This window comes from Podarcis cretensis (assembly GCF_951804945.1).
Source record: "Podarcis cretensis genome assembly, chromosome: 6".
In the NCBI taxonomy this organism is placed as follows: domain Eukaryota; kingdom Metazoa; phylum Chordata; class Lepidosauria; order Squamata; family Lacertidae; genus Podarcis; species Podarcis cretensis.
The window spans coordinates 58,154,081-58,181,694 of record NC_137175.1 but is presented as its reverse complement, the minus strand read 5'-3'; the positions used below and the strand labels follow the sequence as shown (position 1 = coordinate 58,181,694).

Here is a 27,614-nt window from a genome sequence, read left to right as displayed (position 1 = left end):
GAAAGACCTACATTGGCTCCCAGTATGTTTCCGAGCACAATTCAAAGTGTTGGTGCTGACCTTTAAAGCCCTAAACGGCCTCGGTCCAGTATACCTGAAGGAGCGTCTCCACCCCCATCATTCTGCCCGGACGCTGAGGTCCAGCGCCGAGGGCCTTCTGGCGGTTCCCTCATTGCGAGAAGCAAAGCTACAGGGAACCAGGCAGAGGGCCTTCTCGGTAGTGGCGCCCACCCTGTGGAACGCCCTTCCAGCAGATGTCAAAGCGATAAACAACTACCTGACATTCAGAAGACATCTTAAGGCAGCCCTGTTCAGGGAAGTTTTTAACGTGTGATTTTACTGTATTTTTGGTTTTTATGGAAGCCGCCCAGAGTGGCTGGGAAGGCCCAGCCAGATGGGCGGGATATAAATAATAAATTATTATTATTATTATTATTATTATTATTATTATTATTATAGTAAACAAAAAAAGCAGCGACAATTTGTTGTTGACAGCTGGACATATAAAGGGCCCCATTACCTTCAGTAGCTTAGAGCCTCATCAAATCTAATCCGGCCCTGAGAAGAACAATAGACTGTAGAGTTGGAAGGGGTCCGAGGGTCATTTAGTCCAACCCCCCCCCCTGCAACTCAGGAATCCTGCCCTCCAACCTTCTGGTTAATCTTCTGTGAAGGTTGCTTTTGCAAAGGTGGTGTTTTGAAAATCCAAAGCCAAAAACTTTGGGAAGAAAAGTTGGTTCTTGAAGGTTCAATTCCATAGCTTTCCCCACTTGCCTGGGAGTAAGCCCCACTGAATTCAGTAGGGTTTGCTTCTGAAGAGCCGTAGTTAGCCTTGCCCTGTAAACTTGCACCAGTTTAAGCCACGACATAGCAGAGAGAGACGCTATTTCCTTGGTTCGACCCCCAAACTTAACAGTTAGCAGGCAAGGAGGCGGCGCCTTTCCACTCGTCCTCAGCTCCAGCTGCAAGGAAGTGAGCGAGCGCCGCCAGCTATCGATCCGCCGCCGCTGCTCCTTTCAGACTTCCAAGAACGAATAAAAAAATAGAATCGCGATGCTCCGCTTGGGCAGAGCAGCCGCCTTGCTGCGGACGCTTCCCGCCCAGCCCCCGGGGGAAAGGGGCAAGATCCCCAGGAGAGCCGCGTCTGCCGGGGGGAAAAAGGAGATCCTGCTCGAAGTGCACGGAGAGGCTGGCGGCGGTGAGTGGAGCCCAGCGGCCTCCTGAGGGTGTCCGGGCGCAGTTGGGGAGGCCCAGGGCGGCTCTGCAATAAACGGGAGCTTCGCAGACGACGTGGCGGGGGGATCGGAGCTACTCCTGCAAGTTGTTGCAAGGGACGAGGTAACCTCCCGTCCCGCCCAGCCCTTTGCATGTTTGCTTGTTAACTCGGAAATAAGTCCCGCTGAGTTCCACGGGGCTTATACTCCGAGGTAAGTAGGCACAGGATTGCAGCAGCGAGGCTATGGAAAGTGGATGGATGGATTTCATAAAATATATATGCCGCTTGAACCTCAGAGAGCGTTACCAAAAAAAAAAAAAAAGATAAAGAAAACCATCACTAAAAATTTTGCAACTGTAATTATAAAAGACAGAGGTTAAATCCGCAGTAAAATAGGCTGGAACAAATTAAAGCTCCTGCAAAGTTTCCTCAAACATCTGAAGAGAGAGCAACTGTTGTGTTCTATCAAAACCTGGGAAGCCCCGTCAATTATGCTGCCGTCCTCCAATCACAAGCGTTGTTCGTGGGCAACACCCTCCCAGTAAACAAAGATTAGCCGGGCATGAAAGGCACCATTGGGCTCGTTGCAGCTTGAAGGAGCCGCCTAGCCCATTTCAGGAATAGATGAGAGATCCGCTCCATTAGGGAAGGCTGCACCTGCTGACCTCCAATTGTTTTGGACTACAACTCCCTGGCACCTGGGTGGCAAAAGCTGCACTAAACACAGCAGGGATGGGGAACCTGAGGCCTTCCGGGTGTAGTTCAGTGGCAGAGCATCTGTCTCGCATGCAGAAAGGGCTGGGTTCAGTCCCCCTGCATCTCCAGAAAGGGCTGGGAGAGACTCCTGCCTAAAACACTGAGAGCTGCAGGCAGCCAGAGTAGACAGTACTGAGTTAGATAGGCCTAATGGTCTATTTCAGCATACGCAGCTTGCTGTGCTCCTATGCTATGCTGTAACTCCCATTAACCCTAGCCAGAATGGACCAAAGTCAAGGATGGTGAAAGTTGTGGTTCAGAGAACATCCGCAAGGCCACTGAGTCTGTCTCTGGGCTAAGCCTAGCCTTGGTCATTGGGTTTGTGTCCCTCTCCCTCTCATTTGCATTCCACACACCCTGGAGTATTGTAAGCTGCCTTGAAAGCTCTGGCTGAAAAGTGGCTTCAACGTTTAAAATCAACAATAAGAAATGGAACTACCTCTAAACAATAAATGAAAAAGAGTTCTTTATTTTATTTTGGAGTACAGGTATTGCAGAAATTCTGATGAACAGACCACATGCCAGAAATTCACTGGGGAAAGTGCTCGTGGATGAGGTGAGTGAAGATTGTCTTCCATTGTACAGATGATATTTGTATTTGTATTGGGGTCCCAGGTAACTTAGTAGCTTCTTAGACCTTAGTAGAACCTAGAGTTTTTGAAGTGCAGACAAACAGCACAGTCCTATACATATCTAATAAGACATAAGTCCCATTGAATTAAGTAGGGATTACTCCCAGATAGGTGTGAGTAACAGCGATAGCATACACAATAATTGGGTATGGGAGCTGTCGTCCAGTGATCCCTGCAGTGGTGCTAACTTGAATAAAATATTGGGTAAGCCCTGCCACCCTGATGTTGGGAAAGATGGAGGGCACAAGGAGAAGGGGGCGACAGAGGACGAGATGGTTGGATAGTGTTTTCGAGGTTACCAGCATGAGTCTGACCAAGCTGCGGGGGGCAGTGGAGGACAGGAGTGCCTGGCGTTCTCTGGTCCATGGGGTCACGAAGAGTCGGACACGACTAAACGACTAAACAACAACAACAAGCCCTGCCCTGCATAATCACAAGACGCGGTGCACACACACCATTTGAATGGCAATGGCCATCAACCGGGGTGGGGGGGGGACAAAGGAACCTCGGCCCCTAGGAGTTGGCTCCTATGCCTGCAGGACTAGCTTTTCCATCCTTGATATTGATAGGTTTGCAACCTGCATCTGCAGGATAGAGTCTAATATTTACATACTTTGCATGGAAATGCTTATAAGTACAATAGCAACACAATGGGTTGTATCCAATGCTAGTCCTACTCAGAATAGGCACACAGACATGATTGAATATGACTAACTTAGGTCCATTAATGTCAGTGAGTCTCTAGTCTGAGTAAAACTTATTTGGATACAAGCCAGTCTATCAGCATGCTGGATATTTGATCCGCTTAACATGCTTGTTTGTGTGTACTTTCAATTTCATTTTTTCAGTTCAGTGCTCAGCAATGGTCACATAATAAATTAAATGAACTGGTAGAATTTTCTATTAATTGAAATCTGAAGTTGCACCCACTCTCTCCCCCTCAGCTGTTTGAAACCCTTGAAGTTCTCCATTTTGATGAGAGTATTCGCGTGGTGATAATTAAGAGCAAAGTGAAAGGCGTTTTTTGTGCAGGTGGGTAAAGGCATTCTCTGATTTAAGAAAATCAGAGGCATATATATATATATATATATATATATATATATATATATGAATAAGGACAATAAATAGATTTTAAGCAATTATATAGCCCACCAATCATATGTTTTCCCCCACTGGATTTAATATGTATTTGTTGTGTCTTGTGTATCCTTGTGATTAAAGAAATTGCTGCCTCCAAACCTAAAAGCTGAATTATTCTTACTACTATGTATAAAGATAAGGTTTTTTTGGGGGGGTAGTTTTACTACTTTTCTCATCGTATCTCATCCTCATTCATATTAGGTAAAGGTAAAGGTACCCCTGCCCGTACGGGCCAGTCTTGACAGACTCTGGGGTTGTGCGCCCATCTCACTTAAGAGGCCAGGGGCCAGCGCTGTCCGGAGACACTTCCGGGTCACGTGGCCAGCGTGACAAAGCTGCATCTGGCCAGAGCCAGAGCCGCACACGGAAACGCCGTTTACCTTCCCGCTGGTAAGCGGTCCCTATTTATCTACTTGCACCCGGAGGTGCTTTCGAACTGCTAGGTTGGCAGGCGCTGGGACCGAGCAGCGGGAGCGCACCCCGCCGCAGGGATTCGAACCGCCAACCTTTCGATCGGCAAGTCCTAGGTGCTGAGGCTTTAACCCACAGCGCCACCTGCGTCCCTGCGTCATTCATATTACTGGCCTACTATTACCAGCAGCGGTGCAAACTTTAAATTCTAGAACATCTTGATTTCTACACTCTGCTGAGCGTTTGAACCTTGTGAAATATAGGACAAACATGATAGCAATTAATATGTGCAATTGACACTGGGCATTTGAGTTTTCTATTAGGGTGTATCAATTATGTAGGAGGAGAATGGAACATGTATGCATTATTCTGTCAAAATTGATTAATAGACTGCCAAAGCTAACAAGGCTTCCTGAAACCAAATTGCAAGTTGTCACTATCACAACCTAATCCTACACAGAATTAGGTATGTTTGCCTCTACAAGGGATTGAGCTGTATTGTAGTTTACAGGGCAGTTACTAGTGCATTGAAGCACTGCTGTTGAACCCATTGTGTTTCCTTTCTCTATCGCCCCAACTGCCTTCTGCTGTTGTAAATTCAGGTGCCGACTTAAAAGAGCGTGCTAAGATGAGCAATACTGAAACTGACCATTTTGTTCAGAGGCTCAGGAGCTTAATGAATGGCATTGGTAAGTACATCATCGTGAACTCCTTTGCATGTGATTGTCTTTTTAACAGGGGTGGGGAACCTTTTTGACTCAGTAGGCCAGATCAAAGGGACACGGGTGGCGCTGTGGTCTAAACCACAGAGCCTAGGGCTTGCCGATCAGAGGTTCGAATCCCCGCGACGGGGTGAGCTCCAGTTGCTCGGTCCCAGCTCCTGCCCACCTAGCAGTTCGAAAGCACGTCAAAGTTCAAGTAGATTAATAGGTACCGCTCCGGCGGGAAGGTAAACAGTGTTTCCATGTGCTGCTCTGGTTCTCCAGAAGCAGCTTAGTCATGCTGGCCACATGATCCAAAAGCTGTATGTTGGCTCCCTCGGCCAGTAAAGCGAAATGACTGCCGCAACCCCAGAGTCCTTCACGACTGGACCTAACGGTCAGGGGTGCCTTTACCTTTACCTTCAGGGCCTGACTTTGACAGGTAGAAGGGACAACTCACTTGTCAGTCATCTGACATCATGTCATGTGACAGGTAAGTAGTCCCGCCTACCTGCCAACAGTTTACACATGGGGCTTGCTTATACAGCATACCCCACACAGGAAATATGCTGGTGAAGCAGCACGCTGGAGGACTGAACTCTCTTCAAGCCTAAACACATCTAGAACAATGTTGCATTCATTTAAATGAAGCATTGCTTCCAGGTATTTGAGATCAGGGTGTTAGATTTGAATTCATATGGAGTTACTTCTTTCTTCTGTCTGAAATTCCTAAATGTTGCCTAGAACTGCTTCAAAGACAAACATTTAATGAAACAACCTTGTTTGTGTAGGCTAAACTAACTTTTTTTAAAAAATAAAGGCCTAATTCATATTAAGGCTCCCCATTCATCACTATGCTATCTTGGATAGATTTACCAAATACTGTAAATGGTGCTGCACTGAATATCTTACTGTTTAATTTTTACAGCTGCTCTGCCAATGCCCACCATTGCTGCCATAGAAGGCCATGCGTTGGGTGGGGGCTTGGAACTGGCCCTAGCTTGTGATCTCCGCGTGGCAGGTGAGTCCACCAGCACAACCGGGGTCTACTCTCACTGCAATGACACTTAAAGTTGGCAATTGGAGGTATTCCCTTGTGCTAAAATTCCAAGTGCTAACATTTAGTGCTTTAAAGCACGTTGACACTGTACTACGTGCTAATGTAGCTTCTCCCCTTGTTGTGTTCTTGTTATAAATCAGCATCGTCGGCTAAGATGGGCTTGATTGAAACAACAAGAGGACTCTTTCCTGGTGCAGGTAGTGTAGCTTCACCCACTTTTTTGCTGCTTTTACATTAATTATGTGTCCTATTGTGAAGTAATAATGCTATAATTAAGCTAAGGTCCAGCGCCAAAGGGCCTTCTGGCAGTTCCCTCACTGTGAGAAGCCAAGTTACAGGGAACCAGGCAGAGGGCCTTCTTGGTAGTGGCACCCGCCCTGTGGAACACCCTCCCACCAGATGTCAAAGAGAAGAACAACTACCAGACTTTTAGAAGATGTTTGAAGGCAGCCCTGTTTAGGGAAGCTTTTCATGTTTAACAGACCATTGTATTTTAATACTTGTTGGAAGTCGCCCAGAGTGGCTGGGGAAACCCAGCCAAATGGGCGGGATATAAATAATAAATTATTATTATTATATTATAAAATATCCCAGCAGTCCCAAAACCCCTCCCTAGTTCTGCCAGTTATTTAAGCAAGATCTCTTCTTTGTTTTTCCTTTTTTAAAAAAAGAAATTGGATATGTGAATACTCCCGTCTCCAGTTTTAAAATAGAAATGCTTCTATACTTACCGTTTTGACCTTAGGTGAGAGAGCAATATAATTTTAAAGACTGGCAGCCTGACATCTCAGTCACTTCGCCGGTTAACTGTTCATCCTAGCAAAGGAATGCCACATCTCCTCCTAGTAATTTTTCATCTGTGGCTACAAATATTTCCTGAAATGTAAACTAAATCCCAGCTATTTTGGAGTACTACAACATTTAGACACTATATAGAGAGGGAATTTGAAGATCTTACAATATTACATCGTGGAAATTCTGTCTCTGAGGCAGTACTTAATAGCATTTCCACAATCTAATTTTTCACTTACTTAAAACAAACAAACAAACATGCCCTCCAGCTGTGGTTGAATTCCCAACTCCTACCAGTTCTATGACAGGGATAATGGGAGTCCAACCACATCTAGACAGTTGCAGGTTCCCCATCTCGGAACTATAGCAGTACAGTCGTACCTTGGTTCTCAAACGGAATCCATTCGACTTTCAAAAACGTTTGAAAACCGGAACACTGACTTTTGTGACGCAACCGGAACCGGAACACTGACGGAACACTGGTTTGTGGCGTTTGGGAGCCAAAACATTCGAGAACTAAGCTGTTTGAAAACCAAGGTATGGCTGTATCGTTTAAGCATGGAAACCATAAAGATGTGCATCCTTTTAAAAGTATGTTGTGGATTTGGTGTTTTTTTTCCTGTCTAGGTGGAACCCAGCGCCTACCACGCTGTATTGGACTAAGCCGTGCTAAAGAACTAATTTTTACTGGCAGACAGATTGATGGACAAGAGGCGTTCTCAATAGGTTTAGTTAATCATGTAGTGCCACAGAATGAGGAAGGGGATGCAGCTTACCAAAGAGCGCTGGCTTTGGCTGAAGAGATTGTTCCTCGGGTCAGTATATCTTTGCATTTGCCAAGTAATGTCAAGGTTGCTTTATGTAATACATTGAATCTGTTGCAAAGTAAACCAGGTTAGAATTCTTTAGCTTCTGCCTTTCTGAATAATTTGATGTCCTCTGTAAAATTAAGCTAGTTTGCTGTTCGTTTAAAAACTGCTACAAACAGATATTTGGAGAACATTGTGCATACTTTCTGTATAGTGATAACTATCCCCATTTTTAATGATACCATTTTGGATCTACAAGAGACTCATCGTATGCTGGTATACTTTGGAGCTCTTGGTCCTCAAATAAGGCACTCAGTCAGGAACTAGACTGGGGGATGGAGCGTGACACTGTGTTTCCAATTACTCACAGAAGTTTGTCTCTGCATTGGAATGTAGGTGAAATGATTTGTTTTTGTTGATCAATTTGAGATGTTTCATCGGAAGCAATTCATAAATGGAAATTATATATATAAATACATATATATATATATTCTCTTTAAAGGCTCCCATAGCTGTGAAAATGGGAAAAGTGGCTATAAACAAAGGGAGTGAGGTAAAGTAGGCTTTTTATAACCATCTTTGTTACAGTTCATTATTAAACTAGCAGAACCCCGCCAAAAGTTGTTTCTAGAGTGGCATAACTCATTTGTAGCGTAACTCATTAGAAGCTGTTTGCCCGTGGCTCCTTCCTTCTCCCTCCTATGCTTTTCCTCAGGCCTGTCATTTCTTCACTTCCACCCAATTAAATATTGCCTGTAAAAACAGGTGGACAGCAATACAAGCAACAGTGAGGCAGAAATTTGGTTTGTTTAAGCAAAGACAGGATTATATTGGGCACATATAAAGTAGGGTCCAGAGAGGTAACCTTATTAGTCTGTCTTTTAGTACCTTAAAAACTAAAGGACCTGTTGTGACAGCAGCTTCAACAAATGCTTCTATCTGATGAAGGGGTTCCTAGTCCACAAAAAGCTTTTACTACACATTAGTCTTTAAGGCCCACAACCCTTGCTGTTTAAAGTGCAGTTACTCATTTTAACATAATGGTGAAGACTGATACCTTTCAGTCACTTCATCAAGTCTGTCATGATAGTGCTCTATTGTTAAACTTGCATCTTACAAAATTGCTATTATTTTAAGTCCGCACTTTGGCACATGCAATTAAGATTTCTCTTTTCCCAGGTGGATATTGCCTCCGGTATGGCTATTGAAAGAATGTGTTATGCCCAGGTAAGCTAGCCTTTAATTAAACCCTGCTTTCCCCCACTTAAGTGTTCACTTTATGCATATTAAAGTGCTCAGCTGTGAAACACTTCTCATTCTGAAGATCAGTGAGAAGAGTCAAATGCTTCTATGATTTGGCTCCAAAAGGTGCAATTGCACTCAGAAACTTCCTTGGAATGTTTGACTTTCCTCAGTTCTTACCTGAGAGCATTGTTTCTAGCATCCCTCTACAAACAGCTGTACACTCAGAGCATCTAATAAGGCTGCTCAAGATTCATCAGTTGAGAGCTGTAATGTGTAATACATGTGCACACCACTATGATATTGATTGGGAAAATAGATGTGATGGGATCAGCAGACTGAGCACTCTACATTTGTTACTTCATAAAGGAAAGAGTGAAGGGATATGTTTGTATACTCTCCCCCCCCCCCCCCGGGATGGTGGCAATTAGGAAATATAGTATTAATTGGTGTTTCTGTCTTTTAAATACAGAATATCCCTACGAGAGACCGGGAGGAAGGGATGGCAGCTTTCATAGAGAAACGGCCACCTAAGTTCATTGGGAAGTGACTTTTGTCCAACATCGTTCAGGTGACTGAAGACAATTGCAAGAAGTTACGAGAAGGCTGTGTCTTATTACAACTTTTTTTCTACATAAATTTTATATTCAAACATACCGTTTCACTTGTTTACTCCTTTTCAGTCAGAAGTGTATGTGTGTAATTAATGCTTGTAGTAGGGATGTAGATACATGCTGGGGGATTGAGTATAGTACCGATAGCAGAAAGGCAAAGTCATGCTGATAATTTAAGAGAAGACCTGTCTTAGGATGTTCATCCTTTATTCATAGCAAGTTGCTCATAATTGGGCTATAAAATCATGACTGCTTACTGATCCACAAGATAAATCTTTGAATAACTGTGATTCATATGAGTGTGGAATATAACTTTGGCCCAGAATGGGCTCCAACAAGAGTTGTGCAATGGGGCCATTAGGGACATCTTTGTCGTATACATGAGCATCTGCATCACCAACTACAGCTATTACACATTACGCCAATTGCACTTAATTTATAAGAGGGGAGATGAGCAGAATTATCAAGAGCCTACAGTACATCAATGGGTGAAACACTTGCCTGAGCTAGTTTTCCCTCTTTATCAGTGAGCAAAGGCCAAACTAGATGTTATGGCTGCACAAGGCGGCTGTTCTGTGCAAGCTCTTCTATGAAGTGGAGGGGGCACAATTTAAAAGCACATCGCAGGAATGTGGAGCTCTTTGACTGCCTGCACCAGGAATAGGCAAACTCGGCCCTCCAGATGTTTGGGGACTCCCATCATCCCTAGCTAACAGGACCAGTGGTCAGGGATGATGGGAGTTGTAGTCCCATAACATCTGGAGGGCTGAGTTTGCCTATGCCTAGCCGGCACTTTCCATCTAAAACCACTCGCCTCCATCTGTTTTTCTGAGCGGAGAGGTTAATACGTAACATCTAGCTTAGCCCTAACAACCTGTCACTCCTTTGGAAACTCAACACCAGGCACCCCCAAACTAGACCCTCCAACTGTTTTGGGACTACAACTCCCATCATCCCTAGCTAACAGGACCAGTGGTCAGGGATGATGGGAATTGTAGTCCCAAAAACAGCTGGAGGGCCGAGTTTGGGGGTGCCTGCTCAACACAATGGATGAAAATTTTCAGCTAAGCCTGCTCTACTACAAAGTTGCTGCTTTCCATAATAGTATGATAATTCTTGTGAAGCCTCCATTTCACCCTTCATGCCAACCAGTTTGATTAAAGAAAAAACTTGCAGTCACATCTCTGTACCATCATTGGACATGCCTTTTATTTTAAGTATTAAAACCTAGAAAGTATCTTGAAAGATTTCCCCCCTCCAAGTACAAAAATAGTTTGCGTACACTCGTAAACAATGTGGATGCACAACTGACAAAGCCAGAATCTCCCCTGTACAACATGCACATAGAATGTGTGTAAGCCCCTCACGAACGCTTTGGAATGGCTTAACAGCCTGTTGAAGACTAATTCAACATTTTAGTTGAAACAGCCTACCTCTCCCTTGCCCAGGATTTTCAAAACCCCTCTGCCTTCACCGCATGGGATTTTAAAAGTGTTTCTCCAAGGCTAAGTCAATCCTATTTTCTCTCGGCTACCACAAGCAATACAGAGTTTACTGGTGGCAAGGCATGGACAAAAAAATGGAACAGTTCCTGGACTGACAAGAAGAAAGATTACTGGCACGAGAACAAGTAGCTTTTAAAGCCTCCATTTGCAGTGTCCTTGACCACCACCATATGAAATTGGTGGCTTATAAAACCAACAGACTCTTTTCAAGACCTGTACAGTCAGCTACTAAGCAGTTTTCTCTCGGGACGGTGCCCCATTTCCCTTTTCAGAAGGCAAGTTACAAATTAAAGCTACTTGTCGGAGACTTCCAGATGTGCATGCCATACAAGTACCCTCAGATCTTACAAGGAGGACCATCTTGATCCGAAATGCCTGAGAAAGCATTAAGAAATCACCATCGCAGCTTCTGCACTTGACAAAATGAAAGAAACAGCCGTGCCCTCGGTTATCCATTTGACTTGGCTTGTATCTCCTTTCGCTGTTTAGGCTTCCCATAATATTTCATGTGAGTGTCCACGTAAGATAGTATCTCGTTTGTTAGATACTGGACATCTGGATCACTCTGGTCATTTTCTTTAATATTATATAAATGCTGTAGCCCATTCTCTTCTATTAACATGGAACAGTACCTGGCAGCTGAAGAGAAACAAAAATCTGTTTATTAGATGATCCAACATGAATGGAACATAACCACTCTAGCTTCACTTCTACACTTCGCTCCTGACTTCGGGACATTGAGATTCCTCATTTAACACAGAAGTTTTAAGCACAGACATAGCAAAAACCTTGGTTTTTGAACAGCTTAGTTCTCAAATGTTTTGGCTCCCGAACGCCACAAACCCAGAAGTGACCGTTCCGGTTTGTGAACTATTTTTGGAAGCCAAATGCCCGAAGGGGCTTCTGCAGCTTCCGATTGGCTGTAGGAGCTTCCTGCAGCCAATCAGAAGTTGTGCTTTGGTTTCCGAACATTTTGGAAGTCGAACGGACTTCCAGAACAGATTCCATTCAGCTTCCAAGGTACAACTGTACTCAGTTTGTATTTTTGCAGAGAAGTACGGAGTTTAAAAAGTGTTCATTGCTGCAGTTTGTGTGACATAACTGAAGGTAAGAATGCCCCCTGAGGGAATTTTAAAGTTTGTTTCCCTACACCAAGACAGGGTTCTCTAGACACACAACCCTCCTAACAGAATAGCGATTATACTGTCGCACAAACAGAAGCATGTTGTATGCTGCAATTACCTGGTAAGAGAGAACTAAAGTCCATGTGTGTAAAAAGGCACCGGCAACCTACTTACCTGTTCTACATATCTGGGGTCTGGTAGACCTCACATACTTGCCAGGAAAATTCTAAAGATGCATTTGCTGTTAGAGGCAGCAGGGACTTACTCCCACCACAATTCCACAGTATTAATACCTTATTGCAATAATGGGAGGAGGAAGAGAGAGAAGGGGAGCAGCATAAATCACCCTCTGAGCTTAGAACAAATGCAGGGACAGAGCTGATCACCAAAGCATTTGGTCTGAATAGCTACAACATACATTGCATCTTCTACCAAGTTTTTTTGGGGGGGTGGGGGGAAGCTACATGGACATTCCCAACAGGCTTTACAGGTTGAACTTGAAAGTCATAGGCTTATTAAAAGAAAACCATCCATACGTACGGGTTTTGCAACAGATGTGCAGAATGGCCCACGCTGCCCAAATCTGCACTCCAGGTAATGCAAAGCAGTCAAGTAATGGGTAGAAAGGCTTGAGGGATCTATGGATTGAAGAAAAGGTACCTAAGAATCATGATTAGCATTAAGGCTGGCAGAGAAAGGTGGGAGGAACTGGTGTTTGAGGCAAAGAAATGAAGATGGATTGCAGAACTACTTATGTACATAGCACTGATCTAGTAAAAATAATTACAATTGTCCAATAAATATATTGGGATCTATTTAATAACCTCTAACAAGTCATAAATGTTGGTTTGTTGTTCGCTTGGCAGATACATATTGGCAACAGGGTTCAATGTTGAGCAAGTTATTTAGAACATTTGAGGCTATTCCCTTCTGATATGTTCCAGAGGGTCCCTGCTTGCCAGGTAACCATATACAGTATACAGAATTACTGGCCAAGGCATATTTTGTCTAGAGGTATACCTATAGGCTGGCAGTGCTACCATCTTGCATTCTGGTGTCGGCCACTTCAACAGAGCTGCATGCTGTAACAGAGAGAACCAAGGGTCAACATTTCAATAAACACTGAAAATATTCGAAATAACTATGGAATCTAAGTCACCATACCAGTTTTTCAATGAGGGATCTTCTCAGTGTTTGACTCAATGCCCAGGATTGTTCGCCTCTAGATAGCAAGTTTGAAATAATCCCGGCTGAGAAGTAGTTCACTTCCATTTCGGCGCTGCTTAGCAGATCACTGACACGATCTATGAAGTCCTTCTGCATTAACTTGGACTGCAGCTCTCTCACTTCTGCTACATTGTTCTGATGAAGATAGAAAAAATACAACCGTGAAAACCACGAGCTGGCCAATGCCGTGCTAATTTGTTGTCACTTTATTACTGAAACTGAATAAATTTCCCCTGAAAGGAGGATGGGCCAGCATCTCTTTATATGTTGAGAAGTGTCATGCATCTCAAGTCAATAAAAAAAAAAATCAGAAGTATGTATTTCACTGCTATATCAACGCTCAAGGAAATTTTTCTACTGAAGAAAAATCAACTTCCTTTTCCCACCTTTTCATGAAGGCCAGAAAAGAGAACAGCACGGAGGGTTACTCTAATCATAAATGACAGATTTAATACCTTTAAAATGCACACATTAACTTTTAAAACAATTCTAATACATTGCACTTTATTCTGCTCTTACCAGAAGGCCAAGAACTTTATGCTGTATTGAAGAGTCAGATGAAAAAGTCTGCAAAGAGAAATAGGTTTAATTATTAAGCTTATGTAGCTGGAGGAGACTCTTGAGAGTCCCATGGACTGCAAAAAGATCAAACCTATCCATTCCGAAGGAAATCAAGCCTGAGTGCTCACTGGAAGGACAGATTCTGAAGCTGAGGCTCAAATACTTTGGCCACCTCAAGACTCTCTGGAAAAAACTCTGTTGGGTAAGATTGAGGGCACAAGGAGAAGGGGACGACAGAGGACGAGATGGTTGGACAGTGTTATAGAAGCGACCTACATGAATTTGACAAAACTCTGGGAGGCAGTGGAAGACAGGAGTGCCTGGTGTGCTCTGGTCCATGGGGTTACGAAGATCGGACACGACTAATCGACTAAACAACAAAAGTGTTGTATTTGTCAACTGGTTAGAAAGGTAGCTAGCTACCACGTTTACCTCTAAAACTCTCATAAAAAGCTCCAACCCTTTGTTATCAATGAAGTGCCCACACGTAGTTGGCGCTTCATCTGTGAGATTCCAAAGTGCGCTCAGTGTAAAATGGAAAGTTGTATCTAATTCATTCTGATTTATTTTCTGTTCAACGATTTCAAGTAGTTTCTGTAAAGGAAGAAAACGAGACCATTAACTACATAGAATACATGAAGTGCAAATTTCAACATTGCACTCTCCTCCCCAAACCCTCTTAAAATATTGCTCACTGTTATGCGGAAAGGAGATGCAACAACTCACCCCAACAACAATGTAGAACTCGGCAGCAAGCTGTGCTGCTTGCTCGTCCGAAAGCTAAAAAACAAACCACATATTTGAAATCCGTATGTGGAAGAGCTTCTGATAATAAAGATGAACTAGATGAAAATGTAAAATCACATACCTTAAGTGCTAGGATAGAGATTATATTAACAGCAATTCTTTGTATATGTTGGTTTTCCTGGTTACAAAGCCACTGGACAACAAATTTCGCAGCTGCAAACCTAAAATTTAAAAGCATTGTCAGAGTATACACTTTGCAACTCTAAACCAGGTCATAGTGAAAGAACAAGATTAATAAAGCAGTTTCCCCCTTTCACTTTCACCAGTTTTTAAGCAGATATTAATCCTGTCCTGAGGCAACGTGCAGATGAGAGAGGCCTGCTTACAACCCAAACCTTGTATGCAGAAATGAAAGGAGAACCAAACTGACCATTCCTAAGAAGTGTTTAACTGATCAAGGCACTGACATCAGAGCTATACACCACTCTTCAATAAGTCATTGCTGTGTATTTGCTGTATAAACATGATAAGTACCTAGGGTTTCTTGACATTCCCCACCCCACCTTATCAGCACAAACAGCATCAGAAGTTTTTGCAGTGGTCTCTCCTTACTAGGCAACTGAGCCATTAAACCCAAGGCATAGGAAAAAGGAACAAGGTGCAGTTCTGTCTACTCAACTCACAAGAGTACTCCAAGGTCTCAGATTTTCTAGTCCTGCTACATGAGGTCTGCTTAACTAGAGATGCCTGTGACAGAAATTGGTACATTCTGTATGCAAAAACTTTACCACTAATCTATGGCCTCTTCTCTCTTCCTCCCTCTCTCTCACACAGAGAATGAATAGCAACAGAAGTTATGTCAGAGTTATACACCTCGGCCGTTTACTTCCATTTGCCTGGGTCCTGACTAATGTCCTTCATCCATCATTACTGCATGATCCAGAGAAGCAACCGAGTCACATGGACTGCCATTTGGTTAAGAAATTTTAGTTTATCTGGCATCATATTTGCACTGGCCTTCAAGGCAGCATGAGGGAACACTCTACCAAAGCCTCTGGAACTCCTCCTACTGGGCAGGCAGGGAAATTAAAAAGTTCTTTTTGCCCATGTCTCAAAGTGAATGTGTGTCTTCATCAGAAAGGAGAAACCCTAGAGCAGGGGTCAGCAACCTTTTTCAGCCATGGGCCGGTCCACTGTCCCTCAGACCATGTGGTGGGTTGGACTATATGGGGGGGGGGGGTGAATGAATTCCTATGCCCCACAAACAACCCAGAGATGCATTTTAAATAATAGGACACATTCTACTCATGTAAAAACACGCTGATTCCCGGACTGTCCACAGGCCGGATTGAGAAGGCGATTGGGCCTTAGGCTGCCTACCCCTGTCCTAGAGACTGAGCGAGGGGGCAGACAGACTATACTGGGAAGAGAAGTCTATCCATACTGTACAGTAACTGATTGGAGTCACTTGCCTGTTAAATGGAACGTCTTGCAGGATCCTGACACTGGATAGTGAAAGAAGACAGTTCTTCTGGAGCTATATGGAAAGAGAGAATTCAGCACCATAGGGTTCTGTATTTGTTATTCTTATTCAAGTTATATACCACCCTTCGTCAAAGGCAGTTTACGGTATTTGAAGCTAATTATCCATTTTTACAGGACAGATGGTTCAAGAATGCATGTTTTCAATGCTTTGCAGCTTAAGAGCATGAGTTTAGGTATCTGAACTCCATTGAAATTCATGAGTATGACTAATTTAGGTTCATTGATTTCCATAGGTCTACTAGGAACATAACTTAGTTGAGTACTACCCTACAGCTCAAACCCTCCAAATGAAACAACATTCTCAAGTCATCAGCATACGGAACAACAAATTAAAACAGATAGTTATCTAGGACAGGATCAGATTATTCAGCATTATGGAAGCAGAGGTAAGACAATTTCTGAGATATACTTCTGACAGAACCTTGACTTTCCCGAAGTCAAAGACTGGGCACTAAATGGAACAGGAGGTATATATTGGAAGAGTTAACAGCTGCATGGAGGACAGGCATTCTCTAGTTTCAAAGATTAAACCCACACTGGGCCACTTCACAGTCACGCCAATCAGAACCCTGTGTATGTGTTGAGGCAGTGAGTGTGTCACCCCACTCATGTGAGAGGGCAACAGTTGTGTGAACTGAGCCAGTGTGTTCTACCATGTGTGGTGCATCACACATGCTACATCTGCTGCCCTCCCCAGCCCCCAAATACAGTTCTATATATGTAAAAAACATAACACAACGTCATAAGCCAAGGATCTAAAAGAGCCAACATTTCACACTTCACACTCCAAACCATGGCTACAGGTGGCATTTTAAAAGCTGACAAAAAGTTGGGGAGAATAGAAAAGAAATCCATATAATTTTTTTGTGCACCATTTGTTCTATCATTCATGTGCCCTGATTTGAGCAGCAAATTTCCTACTGTGCTTTAGTACTGGTAGAACAGATGTTGTAAGATCTGCTCTCTTATTAGGGCTGTTGAATTGTAACTGTATCCTACCCAAAACCCTTACCTGCTGCTGTTCAGGAAAGGTTTCCATGGCTTTGAGGAGCAGCTGGATTACGCTGGAAAGCAGGCGAACAGGCATGCCTGCTGCTAAGCCTTGTCTTGTTAAGTTAAGGGCACAGGCACTAGCAGTTAACTGTACTGCCAAGTCCAAAGGATGATTCCTCATTCCAATGATCACAAGCTGCAGCATGAAATATGCAAAGAACCAATTCAGCACAATACATAATGAAATCAAAAATCCAATAAAAATAAGGATGGATGAATGAGAATAAAGAGAGGTCTACTTCTTTGGGGAATGCAGATAGGAGCTAATGGACTAAGTAATATTTGTAAAATTTGACCCCAGTGGAATAGTTTGCAAGAAGTTATTGCATTCAAACTAATCTGGCTTACCTTTAGGATTTCAGGCTTTGTAATTCTCATAAAACATGTTTGCGTAAAAAGGTGAAAAAAGGCTTCTTTCACAAAGCATGCCCTTTCACTGTAGCGTTTCAAAGCTTCCGAAATCTGCATTTCATTTTCTCCTCCCGATACCTTTGAACATAAAAATAATTCATTATTTTCACTGACTAGGCTCAGAATGGTCATTTCAGGTCTAATAAATTCAGTAGCTAACAAAGCCCTGCAGTAACATGGTGATCCACCAAGCATGAAGATCCAAACCTAATCAGAATGTGTTTTACAAAAACAAACTCTGGAATGAGGTGGGGTTGCAGTTCTGGAATACATCCATCCCTTGTGATGCACTAGCATGACCCAAAAGAACTATTATAGTGTGGATAAGCCAAAGTGTTGTCATGCCAACACCCTTCTCACTTCTGAGGGTCCAGAAAAGTGGTAAGTGAATATGCCTGAAGACTAGCCTCAGCTTAGCCAGAGGGCTTAGGCAAAAATGGAGCTGAACAGTTTTAATGTGTGCTATTTCTTTCCAGAGCTACTCCACTCTATGCGCTGCACAACTTGCTGTGCACACAGACAGGAACCTCCCTTTTCCTTTAAAAATTTATTATTTCATTTAAACTCATTCTTTAATATCACACCTATTTTTCCAAATTTAAAAAACAACAGCAATTCATGATATAAAAATTGTTGGGTCAAGGCTACAAGCAAATTGGAATAAGAACTGCCCTTCCAAACCATTTGTTATATTTTCAAGTATCATTTTAGTTATAGAACATTTAAAACCTTCAAACCTTCAAGGTTCCTTCTCCTGAAAGGAACTCTGTGTACCCAGCTTCAGTCCCGAGCAATCCCACAAACCGCATCGTTGGCCGTTGTCTGACAAAAGCTTCAACAGCCTCATCGTTAATGTATTTGCTTCCAGAAATGTCCAGAGACACAAGATTGGGCAGAATATCTTTTTGGCCTAGCAAACGAAAGGCAATATCTGATGTGGAATGCTGCTCATCTGAGATGTCAAGGTGAATCAGATGCTTTAGTTCTCTTATTACATCTAAGAACTTTGGTGTAGGCATTTTCAAGCATTTCAAGCTATGCATAGTTAGAGACTTAAGTCGATGTTTGCAGGCCAGGAGTGCAGTTATTTTTGTGACTGAAGTATTGGAGATATCCAAGCTTTCTAACCTTGGCAGGGTAGCAACCTCTGCTAAATCTTCATCACGGAAGAGCACATTGGTAATGCTCAAAGAACGAAGACCAGACAACTGACTAAAGCACCGTTCATAAGGATTTGTAGGGGAAAGAGTTAATGAGTCCAAGACAAGGCACTGAAGGTTGTTCTGGATCCATGCACTGCTGCCAAGCCCACTCACAACATCTGCAACAGTAACAGTGTCATTCATCCCTGCAGCATCCAGTTCTACTAGCTTATGGTGGCAGAAGGCTTTTCGGAAAGACTGGGCTGAAATCTTTGCTTTGCGGATACAAGCTTGCTTCAAACGCATCTGGTTGCCTCGGAAAATGCCCACAGTGCCATCATTCAACAGTTCTATTAGGAAAGGAAAACAAGCCTATGTTAGAGCAAGTAAACTACTGAAATATGGTCATTTGTAAAGTAGGCTGTATTACTAAATGGTAGGCAACAGTTCAAAAAGTGAGGCGAGAAACTGGTGAGTAGAAACAGAACCACCTGGGCAGGAAGCAGAAAATGGATTGGCGACTATTCAGTGTGATGGCAACTATTTCCTCAACTCTGTGTTTTCTGCCTGTGAACACTAGATGGCAGTATAACCCAGATGGACTACCTTCCAAGGTGAACAGACTATTCCTGACAGAAGTACAGTGGTACCTCGGGTTAAGTACTTAATTCGTTCTGGAGGTCTGTTCTTAACCTGAAACTGCTTTTAACCTGAAGCACCACTTTAGCTAATGGGGCCTCCAGCTGCCGCCACACAATTTCTATTCTCATCCTGAAGCAAAGTTCTTAACCCGAGGTACTATTTCTGGGTTAGCGGAGTCTGTAACCTGAAGCGCCTATAATCTGAAGCATCTGTAACCTGAGGTACCACTGTATAACACAGAGTCATAGAGTTGGAAGGGACCACAAAAGTCACCTAGTCCATCCCCCTGCAGTGCAGGAATCTTTTTTCTAATGTGCGGCTGGAATCCATGACCCTGAGATTAAGAGTCTCATGCTCTACCAACTGAGCTATATGCAAATATGCTTAACTTGCACAGTTTATTCTACTGCTGTTTGTCCTAGCATGAGGGATATTGCTAAGCAGCATGTTTCAGACCACTACTTGACCACTGGAAATAAGCACATTTTAATCTAAACATGGTGGTGAAGCTAATGTGACAGCTAAGTTACAGACTGGGGCTCCTTTGGGAGGAAGGGCAAGATGTAAATCAAATAAATATTAATATCTAGGGCATAATTCTTAATGTTATCCTTATCCAATTTTTTGCTCCTTTGAGGATTTCATAAGATTTCTAGCCCAATATGGTCTAGATATGCATACTTTACATAGGAAGGGGAACGGCACAGAAGAATGAGCTAGCTAGAACAAGCTGTTCTTGTCTGTGAATGACCTCATGTTCAGATCACTTGTGCTAGCACAAAAAGAACTGTTACCTCGATATGCCATTGTCTGCAGCAAGCGATCGGCCACTTCTTGAGGAAGCCTTTCAGATTCTTTCAAGCACAGTGACCCATCAGGCCGTTCTATACAGAATTTTTCTAAGTCGGCAACCAAGGCATTCAAGCAGATGTCAACTAAGGAATATGGAGATGCTTCTGCCTATAACCCATAAAAAAACAGCAGCACATCAGTAAGAAACTCCTTAGGATCACAAAGTGGCTTAATACATGGCTACATTTAGTACACATAATAAACTTATACATCTGCATTTAGTATCCATCACTAAGTGAAGCACTCAATACTAAAAAAAGAGCAAGTACAAATTATTATTATGACTGTTCCTAACAGGTCACTACTCAGGATTATAGAATGTTTATCCTTGGATTGTTAACACTCCTAAAGCAAGTTCCCATACGACTAACGTTCCCCAACTGGGTATAGTAAATACACTGTATGTCTCCAGCCACACTGCAGCAGGAAGACTATCCCAATTACTTACATGGGATACACTGGGGGCAAGATCTGGTTTTAAGACAAAGTATCTTCTGCACTTCCACTAAATCTTCATCATCATTTGAGGAGGAAAGTTCTTGGCAACCCCCAGATCATCGGAAGGAAGAATGTTTTTAACTGTTACAGAGTTTTGAGAATGCTTTAATTATTTTAAGAGTGTTTTACTTTTTGTTTTTAAATGGTGGGTCTATCCACCACTCTGGGCAGCTCCAGGAGGAAGGACGAGATGTGAGCAAATTAAAAAAACAAATTAATTCAATAAATAAACCAACAGCTGTCGCAATCAGGTGGCTAAGGCTACAGCCATCTGTGGGTAAGCCCCACACTGAATTTCTTAGGGCTTACTCCTGCGTAGCCATGTTAGGATTGCTCTTGAGCAGCGCCTGGCAGCCCACAGCAGAGCAACCCGGATAGATGAGCGTGGTATTATCATTATCATTCTGCCAAGCGGACCTATGAAAGAAACCCCCGCTTTTTCCTCCTCCCCTACGAAGAGGAACCCTTTCCCCAAGCCAGCCAGCCTCGTGGGAGGGACCCTAAAGTTTTAACCCAAGTTTAGTAGGCTGTGTGCGCAACCTCTCGGACCCACCAGCTGGCCCGTAGCCCCCAAAAACTCCAGCCCTAACAAAACGCGCGAGGGTCTTTCAGGGACCCCAAGTCTCGGGGTTCTTTTTACCACAACCAGCCAACGCAGCCACTTTTCTGGAAACCCGAAAAACTCGGGTATGCGAGTCGGTGGTGCTTTGGGCTCAGTCACTACTGGAACTACTCCGGGGCAACTTCCTCCTCCTCCTCCGGGCAGAGTCTTCTCCCCAAAGGCTCCGGCCCCTCACCGCCCTCCGAGTCCTCCCTTTCGAAACCCCAGCGCTTCTTCCCTCCTTCTCCTGCCGCCCATTGTTTCCGCCGCCTCGCCTCCCTCCCCAGGCAACCGTTCCTCAGGTCCCCGCGCTTCCCCCCCCCCGCCTCCCCACCCACCTGCACGGCAGGACAGTCCCCGCAAATGGTCAGCGGGGCTCGTTGCCGGTTCTGGATGTGCAGGAACCGCACCATGGCGAACGAGGAGCCGGGATTCACTCCGCCAGCGGGAGCGGAGGGGGTGGGGTGCGCGGTGCGAAGTAACCGGAAAGCGGCCAAGGGCTCACCGGAAGCGGCGCAGCACGGACTGAAGAGGGAGGAACGCCGTTTAAGCTCCGAGGGAGAGGGTGCAAGTAAGGCGCATGCGCGCTCCGAGTAGGGTTGTTTCCCCCCCCTTCCCCCTCCTTTCGATGAATGGTGGAAGGGGAGGGGAGCCGTCTCCCACCACTAGGGAGCAAAGTAGATTGCAGAGTAATGGATGCAGGGCGATGGGAGCAGCCATTGTGTCCCTTTCTTGGGCCACGAATTTGTAAATACAGTCGTTTGGGCGCTAGACCTTGCTTAGCACACATTTTCTTCTTACATTTTCTTTCTTTTTCCCTCGAGTTTAATACTGAAATGGCAAATTTAGTCCAGGCAACGACCTAAATTCTGATGAATTAAACCAGAATATAGATTCAGGTAGGTAGCTGTGTTGGTCTGACACAGTCGAAATAAATAAGAAAAAATTAAAAATTGTCCAATAAAATTGGTCTCTAAGGGGCTACAGGACAATTTTTAAATTTTTCTTATTAAAGCAGAATATGCTTGAGCCCTGAGGGCTCCTATAAGGTTGCTTTCATTTTTGAAAATATATTTTTCTAAGCTTTAAGTTGGCCTTGTTTCTATCTGCAAGCCACCTTGAGTCCTTAGAAAGAAAAAGGTGGGGTAATAATAATAATAGGCTTTTTTTCCAGCCAGAACTCACTTCTCAGGTGGGCACAGTTGCCATTCTAGGAGAACAAGGGAGGCGTTCCTGGCAAGTTCCAGCATCTCTTTTTCTAGGAAAAAATAGCACCGATAATAACAACAACAGCTCTTTCATTTATAAACTAATCTGGGCTGTACAAGGACAAGGACACAAATGTCATATGCAAGGTGATTCATATCAGTGCCTTGTTTGTTAAGAGCCCCTACCCACAAGGTAATTTTATATAGAGAAATACTAGTCACACAAACTGTTTTGCCACAGATCACCAGAATGAAGTAACCCTATACTTGCAACAAAATAAAAATAACTGCTCCAAAGTTTGGATGCCAATAGGATTGCTGCTTGGCTGGCCTATAGTCCAACCACGACCAGAACTTGGATGTTAAATAACAAGCACTTCAGGTGCTCAGTCTAGGAGAGCTTAATCTATGTTTATTCAAAACTCCCATTCTAAGCAGCTCCCTTAGCAGCTGAGGTAAGTTAACCAGAGCTTTAAATTTAGAGAAGTGGTAAGGACCCTCCAGTCCATGGGCCTAATTAAGTCCATGAGAAGTCCTAATGTGATCCATGAAGCTGGTTTCCTCAAGCCATGTGACATCAGGTATGGGGCAGGTAGTGATGCAACTGCAAAGGTACAGTTATTAGCTAAAAGAGTGTCTTTAAGAAGGAGGGAAGTGTTGAAAAGGAGATTGTGTATTTCAGCTTTTAAAAAGCTTACGATAAAGTACCTCACTAAGTAAGTTTAGCAGTCACGCAATATTATTTCTGTATACATGAGGGGGGATCTTGCAATAAAAAGAGGTCTTCCTGTGGGTCAGAAACCAGTTAAAAAACAGAGTAGGAAAAAACGAACAGTTCTCCCAAATGGAGGGATATAGAAAGTGGAGTCCCTCAAGGATTGTCACTGGGACTCATGCTTTTTAACTTGTTCATAAATAATGTAGCATTCATGGTGAGCAGTGAGTTAGCAAAGTTTGCTAATGATACAAAATTATTCAAGGTGGGTAAAATAAAAAGGGATTGTGAAGAACTTCAAAATAATCTCTCCAAATGGAGTGAATGGGCAGAAGAATCCCAAATGCAATTCAACATAAGCAAGTGTAAAGTATGTTTGGAATACTATATACAGTTCTGGCCACCTTAGGAAAGATTTTAGACCTAGAAAAAGCAACCCAAAATTACTCCTGTTTTAGAAAAGTATGGACACAACATGTGAAACTGATTTTTCTATTTTGACAACTGGACAGATGGAAGACCTACTGCATTTCTTACTCTCTCCCCCCCTCATGTATACAGAAATAATCTTGCACATAAATTTTCACTGGCCTCATAAGCTTGTAGATATGTGGTCCAGTTCTAACAATTATTCATAAGGTTGTCTAGGTTAAAACCACGGCTGCTAAAATTGCACATATTTGTATTAATAAAACTGCATTGCATCAGGGTTCTGTAACAAACTTGTTTCTGTTAGTTTGTTGCTGGTGGCAACAGTTATTTGTAATTATTATTATTATTATTATTATTATTATTATTATTATTATTATTTCAGTCTCTGGCTGAAATAATATTTATTCACTGTTTCTCCATTTTCCATGACAGCTAGCACAGTACTACAGAGCTCATCAAACAACAAAATAAGGCTCTCTTTCCTATATGCCATGCCCCATTATTTTAGGAATCTTTAGCTTTTTTGATTAAAGTGCACTCTTAGTGTGAAAAGTTAATAAAAAACTTCCTTCTTTTAAAGTCCTGTTTAAACACATGCACATACGCTGCACACAATAAACAGTTATTCCACTTTCACCACCCATCCCTCCAATATATGGTACCATGCTAAATCAGAGCTTGCATGAGCAGGGAAGACTGGTGTTGGTTTTTTCCTCATTTGTGAAGCAAGTTACAAAGCAACATATTAGAAAAGAAGAAGCTTAACTCATGGCATAGTTTGCTTTCCACCAGCTCTACTTTATACCATGATTCTGCATGCTGTTACAATTTCCATTTTGTCCCATAAAACATTCACAGATTACACACATCAGAGTAAGTTTTTTAACCATGGAAAGTTTTATGTAAAACCTGAATACTCCACACAACAATGTAATTTACACCAGACTTTACATAGGATGTTGGATGAGATTTTGTAGGAGGGGGGTGCCTTGCACATACAGTTCACTGCACAAATACTGACAAGAGAGTATTTACGAGAAACAGCAAAGCAAGTAATAGTCTGTCATAAATAAGGTGATCAGATATTCTTGGTCTTGTGTGATCCCATAAGCTGAGGAAGTTCTTTCCACCTTAGCCATCCTTTTGGTGGAGAGCTCCATAGTTTTCCTACCCTTTTTGTTAGGCATACACTTAATGTTTCAGTAAGTGTAAGAGCACTGTTGTGGTTTTTTTTCTTTTTTCTTCATTAAAAAATATGCAATTCACTCCTTTCCCACCCATGCCTTTGGCTCCCCTGAAATAGAATCTAGTTTCTTCCTATAAGCAGATTCTCACTACAGCATATTAGGGGAAGATAAACTGTCAATTCATAACTCAGGTGCCCTTGCTAGAGTGTGTGTAAAACCAACAAATTCTGAAGGCTCCGTATGGATTGAAAAGGTCCCTGGAGGAACAAGACATCCTTGGTCACCTTACTCATAACTAGTTGTGTTTTAATGCGTGGATACATAACATTGTTTTGAGCTCAGTAGTGCTGAAGTTACAAGCACAAGTAGTTCTATTCAAATACTGAGTTGGTGAACAGTTCTATTTAAAACACAACTATTCTGAAGGGATGAAGCAAGCAGAAACAAAATTTCTGTACTTGGAACTCACAAATTCCTAGAAGTTTCATTTTGGATGTGCATTTGAATTGTACAGTCTCCACTTTTCCACAGCCAGAGGTGATCCAATACACACAACTAGTTTAGGAATTAATCCTAGATCCTTGTGAAAACTTTCAATTGCAAAGACCATTAAAGACCATGTTTGCCAGCCGTGTGCTGTACCTGCTTCCACAACAGCTGGCAAATAAGCTTCAAAGGTGATCAATGTAACAGAAGCCATTCCAACTAGAGATACTTCATAAGGGATTATTAGAGGATAATTTACACACCTATTCCCTGTTACATTTTTCTTTCAATTTGGCTTAGCTTCTGTCTGTTTTTAACATGGAGGTGGCCGCCCATGACGCAAAATATGTTTTTCTAAACTATCTAAGATTGAGATAGCGATTCGCTGAACATCTGGATCAGTCTGGCTGTTTTCCTTGATGTTAAACAAGTGGTGCAAGCCGCCTTCTTCTATCAGCATACTGCAGTACCTGGCAGCTAAAACAACAACAAAGAAGAGGGAAACAAATTCAGTTAGGTCAAGAATTTAGATACTTACTTCCCATCACTTTTCACACAACTCTCCCAATTTAAGTTCTGGTTATAAGTGCAAAGGGATTTTACAAAATTATTTTGCAAGCTATAGTAAAAGCAAGTGTTCCCCAGTCCTCCTCCATGCTCTTCTTATTGAAGGGATAGCAGTTGCAAAGCCACCATTAAGGATGTCCTCACGTGACATTCGCAGGTGCCGATTACATGCTTCAGGAATGGAAACTGTCTCTTCCACATGCTCAGACTCAGGAGGGTGGTGTAGAAGAGAGAGAACAATAACTAAGAATCCACTCCAAAAGAGGCCAAGGGACAGCTTAATTCTCCCACATGCCTGCAATCCTACCTCCGTGGATTTAGAGAGGTGATAAACAAAACTAAACTCCTTCCAACCTGATCGAGCTCCTTGCTCTTTCAAGCCCATCTTCCTACATCACAGAACCTTCTCATTTCTCCCAGTCTAAGCCTCCCCACTCTTTAAAGCTGGCACCACACCCCTGCTGTACCCGCAATGGCTTCTTGACTGCCATTCAAGGACTAGCTTTCTATTTCTTTTTTATGGACCCCTGTAGTATTTCTCTAAGGAGGTAAGTTGAATATATTTGTGTCCTATCCTGGGGGGTGACCAAGTGAGCAGTTAGTGCTAGCTCTTTTTTTCAAGTGATCCAATTTATCAATGCATTTATCATTGGTTCCTGTGCTGCAAGAAGTGAGGTTACAGGGAACCAGGCAGAGGGCCTTCTTGGTAGTGGCGCCTGCCCTGTGGAACGCCCTCCCAGCAGATGTCAAGGCAATAAACAACTATTTTACTCTTAAAAGACAACTGAAGGCGGCCCTGTTTAGGGAAGTTTTTAATGTCTGATGCTGTATTGTTTTTAATACTCAGTTGGAAGCCACCCAGAGTGGCTGGGGAAACCCAGCCAGATGGGCAGGGTATAAATACAGTGGTACCTCAGGTTAAGTACTACATTCGTAGTCCGGAGGTCCGTACTTAACCTGAAACTGTTCTTAACCTGAAGCACCACTTTAGCTAATGGGGCCTCCTGCTGCTGCCGTGCCACCGGAGCACGATTTCTGTTCTCATCCTGAAGCACTATTTCTGGGTTAACAGAGTCTGTAACCTGAAGCGTATGTAACCTGAAGCGTATGTAACCCGAGGTACCACTGTAATAAATTACTTATATTATTATTATTATTATTATTATTATTATTATTATTATTACTACTACATTTGTTTTCAGGTTTTATTCCAGTAGTTCAAAGCAGCATGCATGCTATTCTCTCATTTTATCCTCACAATGATTCTGTGAGGTAGATTTGAGAAAGAGAGATTTGTCAAGTGTGCTTCATAGCCTGAGGAATTTCAGCCTTGATTAAAGTCCAAGACTCCATCCACTGATTCACACTGACACATAGAAACATATATATTTAGAACACACACACAACAACAGCAACAACAACTCTGCATTTTTAACCTGTGTTAAAACCCATGAGTTTATCTAATATGAAGTTTCACATATAATATCTAGAATTGTTGTCAGATTGCTTTCTCTAAAGAAAATCGAGTGTTAAAGCAGAGACATGGCTCAAGATCACAAAAATATAGAGTCTGGAAATCACTCCAACTACAGGTTGAAAGAGGTGCTTAAGATGTAGAGTTTTGTCTCAGTACATACGGTTTTTGCTGCAAACGTGCTGCATGGCCCACACTGCCCACAGCTGTACCCCAGGAGTCATGAAGCAGCCAAGCAAGGGGAAAAAGGGATTGAAAGACCTG

At 42.9% G+C, this 27,614-nt stretch overlaps 3 protein-coding genes across 4 annotated transcripts in view; 1 reads left to right on the top strand and 2 right to left on the bottom strand.

The window, feature by feature from the left end:
* The first annotated feature begins 638 nt into the window (after positions 1 to 638).
* ECHDC2 (enoyl-CoA hydratase domain containing 2) lies at positions 639 to 9,413 on the top strand. The gene is made up of 10 exons (XM_079980793.1): positions 639 to 1,198; positions 2,461 to 2,528; positions 3,549 to 3,636; positions 4,758 to 4,844; positions 5,785 to 5,877; positions 6,057 to 6,113; positions 7,336 to 7,523; positions 8,020 to 8,070; positions 8,697 to 8,744; positions 9,232 to 9,413. Exons 1-10 carry the CDS (start codon positions 1,054 to 1,056, stop codon positions 9,307 to 9,309), a joined length of 903 nt encoding a protein of 300 aa, XP_079836919.1. The 5' UTR covers positions 639 to 1,053; the 3' UTR covers positions 9,310 to 9,413.
* A 1,147-nt stretch (positions 9,414 to 10,560) lies between these two features.
* Positions 10,561 to 23,054, bottom strand: LOC307218470 (protein zyg-11 homolog B-like). 2 transcript variants are annotated; one of them, XM_079980731.1, is made up of 14 exons: positions 22,467 to 23,054; positions 20,125 to 20,290; positions 18,284 to 19,038; positions 17,484 to 17,624; positions 17,095 to 17,271; positions 16,010 to 16,074; positions 14,659 to 14,758; positions 14,517 to 14,570; positions 14,223 to 14,384; positions 13,749 to 13,796; positions 13,167 to 13,364; positions 13,023 to 13,084; positions 12,543 to 12,640; positions 10,561 to 11,517 (listed from the first exon to the last, which is right to left on the bottom strand). In XM_079980731.1, exons 2-14 carry the CDS (start codon positions 20,135 to 20,137, stop codon positions 11,327 to 11,329), a joined length of 2,064 nt encoding a protein of 687 aa, XP_079836857.1. In that variant the 5' UTR covers positions 20,138 to 20,290; positions 22,467 to 23,054; the 3' UTR covers positions 10,561 to 11,326. The 2 variants fall into 2 exon arrangements, with proteins under 2 accessions (XP_079836857.1, XP_079836856.1); XM_079980730.1 differs by lacking the exon at positions 22,467 to 23,054 and adding an exon at positions 21,620 to 21,787.
* A 1,456-nt stretch (positions 23,055 to 24,510) lies between these two features.
* Positions 24,511 to 27,614, bottom strand: part of ZYG11B (zyg-11 family member B, cell cycle regulator) — a 29,312-nt gene continuing 26,208 nt past the window's right edge. The window contains exons 13-14 of the mRNA XM_079980735.1: positions 27,514 to 27,611; positions 24,511 to 25,786 (exon numbers count right to left, since the gene is read on the bottom strand). Coding sequence (XP_079836861.1) covers positions 25,623 to 25,786; positions 27,514 to 27,611 — 262 coding nt within the window. The 3' untranslated portion in view covers positions 24,511 to 25,622. The remainder of the gene's footprint in view (positions 25,787 to 27,513; positions 27,612 to 27,614) is intronic.

Excerpts from the sequence above, each read along its gene's own strand:
- LOC307218470 (XM_079980730.1), bottom strand. The coding sequence starts at position 21,694 with ATGGTGCGGTTCCTGCACATCCAGAACCGGCAACGAGCCCCGCTGACC. Across the intron at positions 14,571-14,658 it reads TCTCTATCCTAGCACTTAAG|CTTTCGGACGAGCAAGCAGC; the intron begins GTATGTGATTTT and ends TTTGTTTTTTAG. Across the intron at positions 13,085-13,166 it reads GATCCCTCATTGAAAAACTG|CATGCAGCTCTGTTGAAGTG; the intron begins GTATGGTGACTT and ends TCTCTGTTACAG.
- ECHDC2 (XM_079980793.1), top strand. The coding sequence starts at position 1,054 with ATGCTCCGCTTGGGCAGAGCAGCCGCCTTGCTGCGGACGCTTCCCGCC. Across the intron at positions 5,878-6,056 it reads TTGTGATCTCCGCGTGGCAG|CATCGTCGGCTAAGATGGGC; the intron begins GTGAGTCCACCA and ends GTTATAAATCAG. Across the intron at positions 6,114-7,335 it reads AGGACTCTTTCCTGGTGCAG|GTGGAACCCAGCGCCTACCA; the intron begins GTAGTGTAGCTT and ends TTTCCTGTCTAG.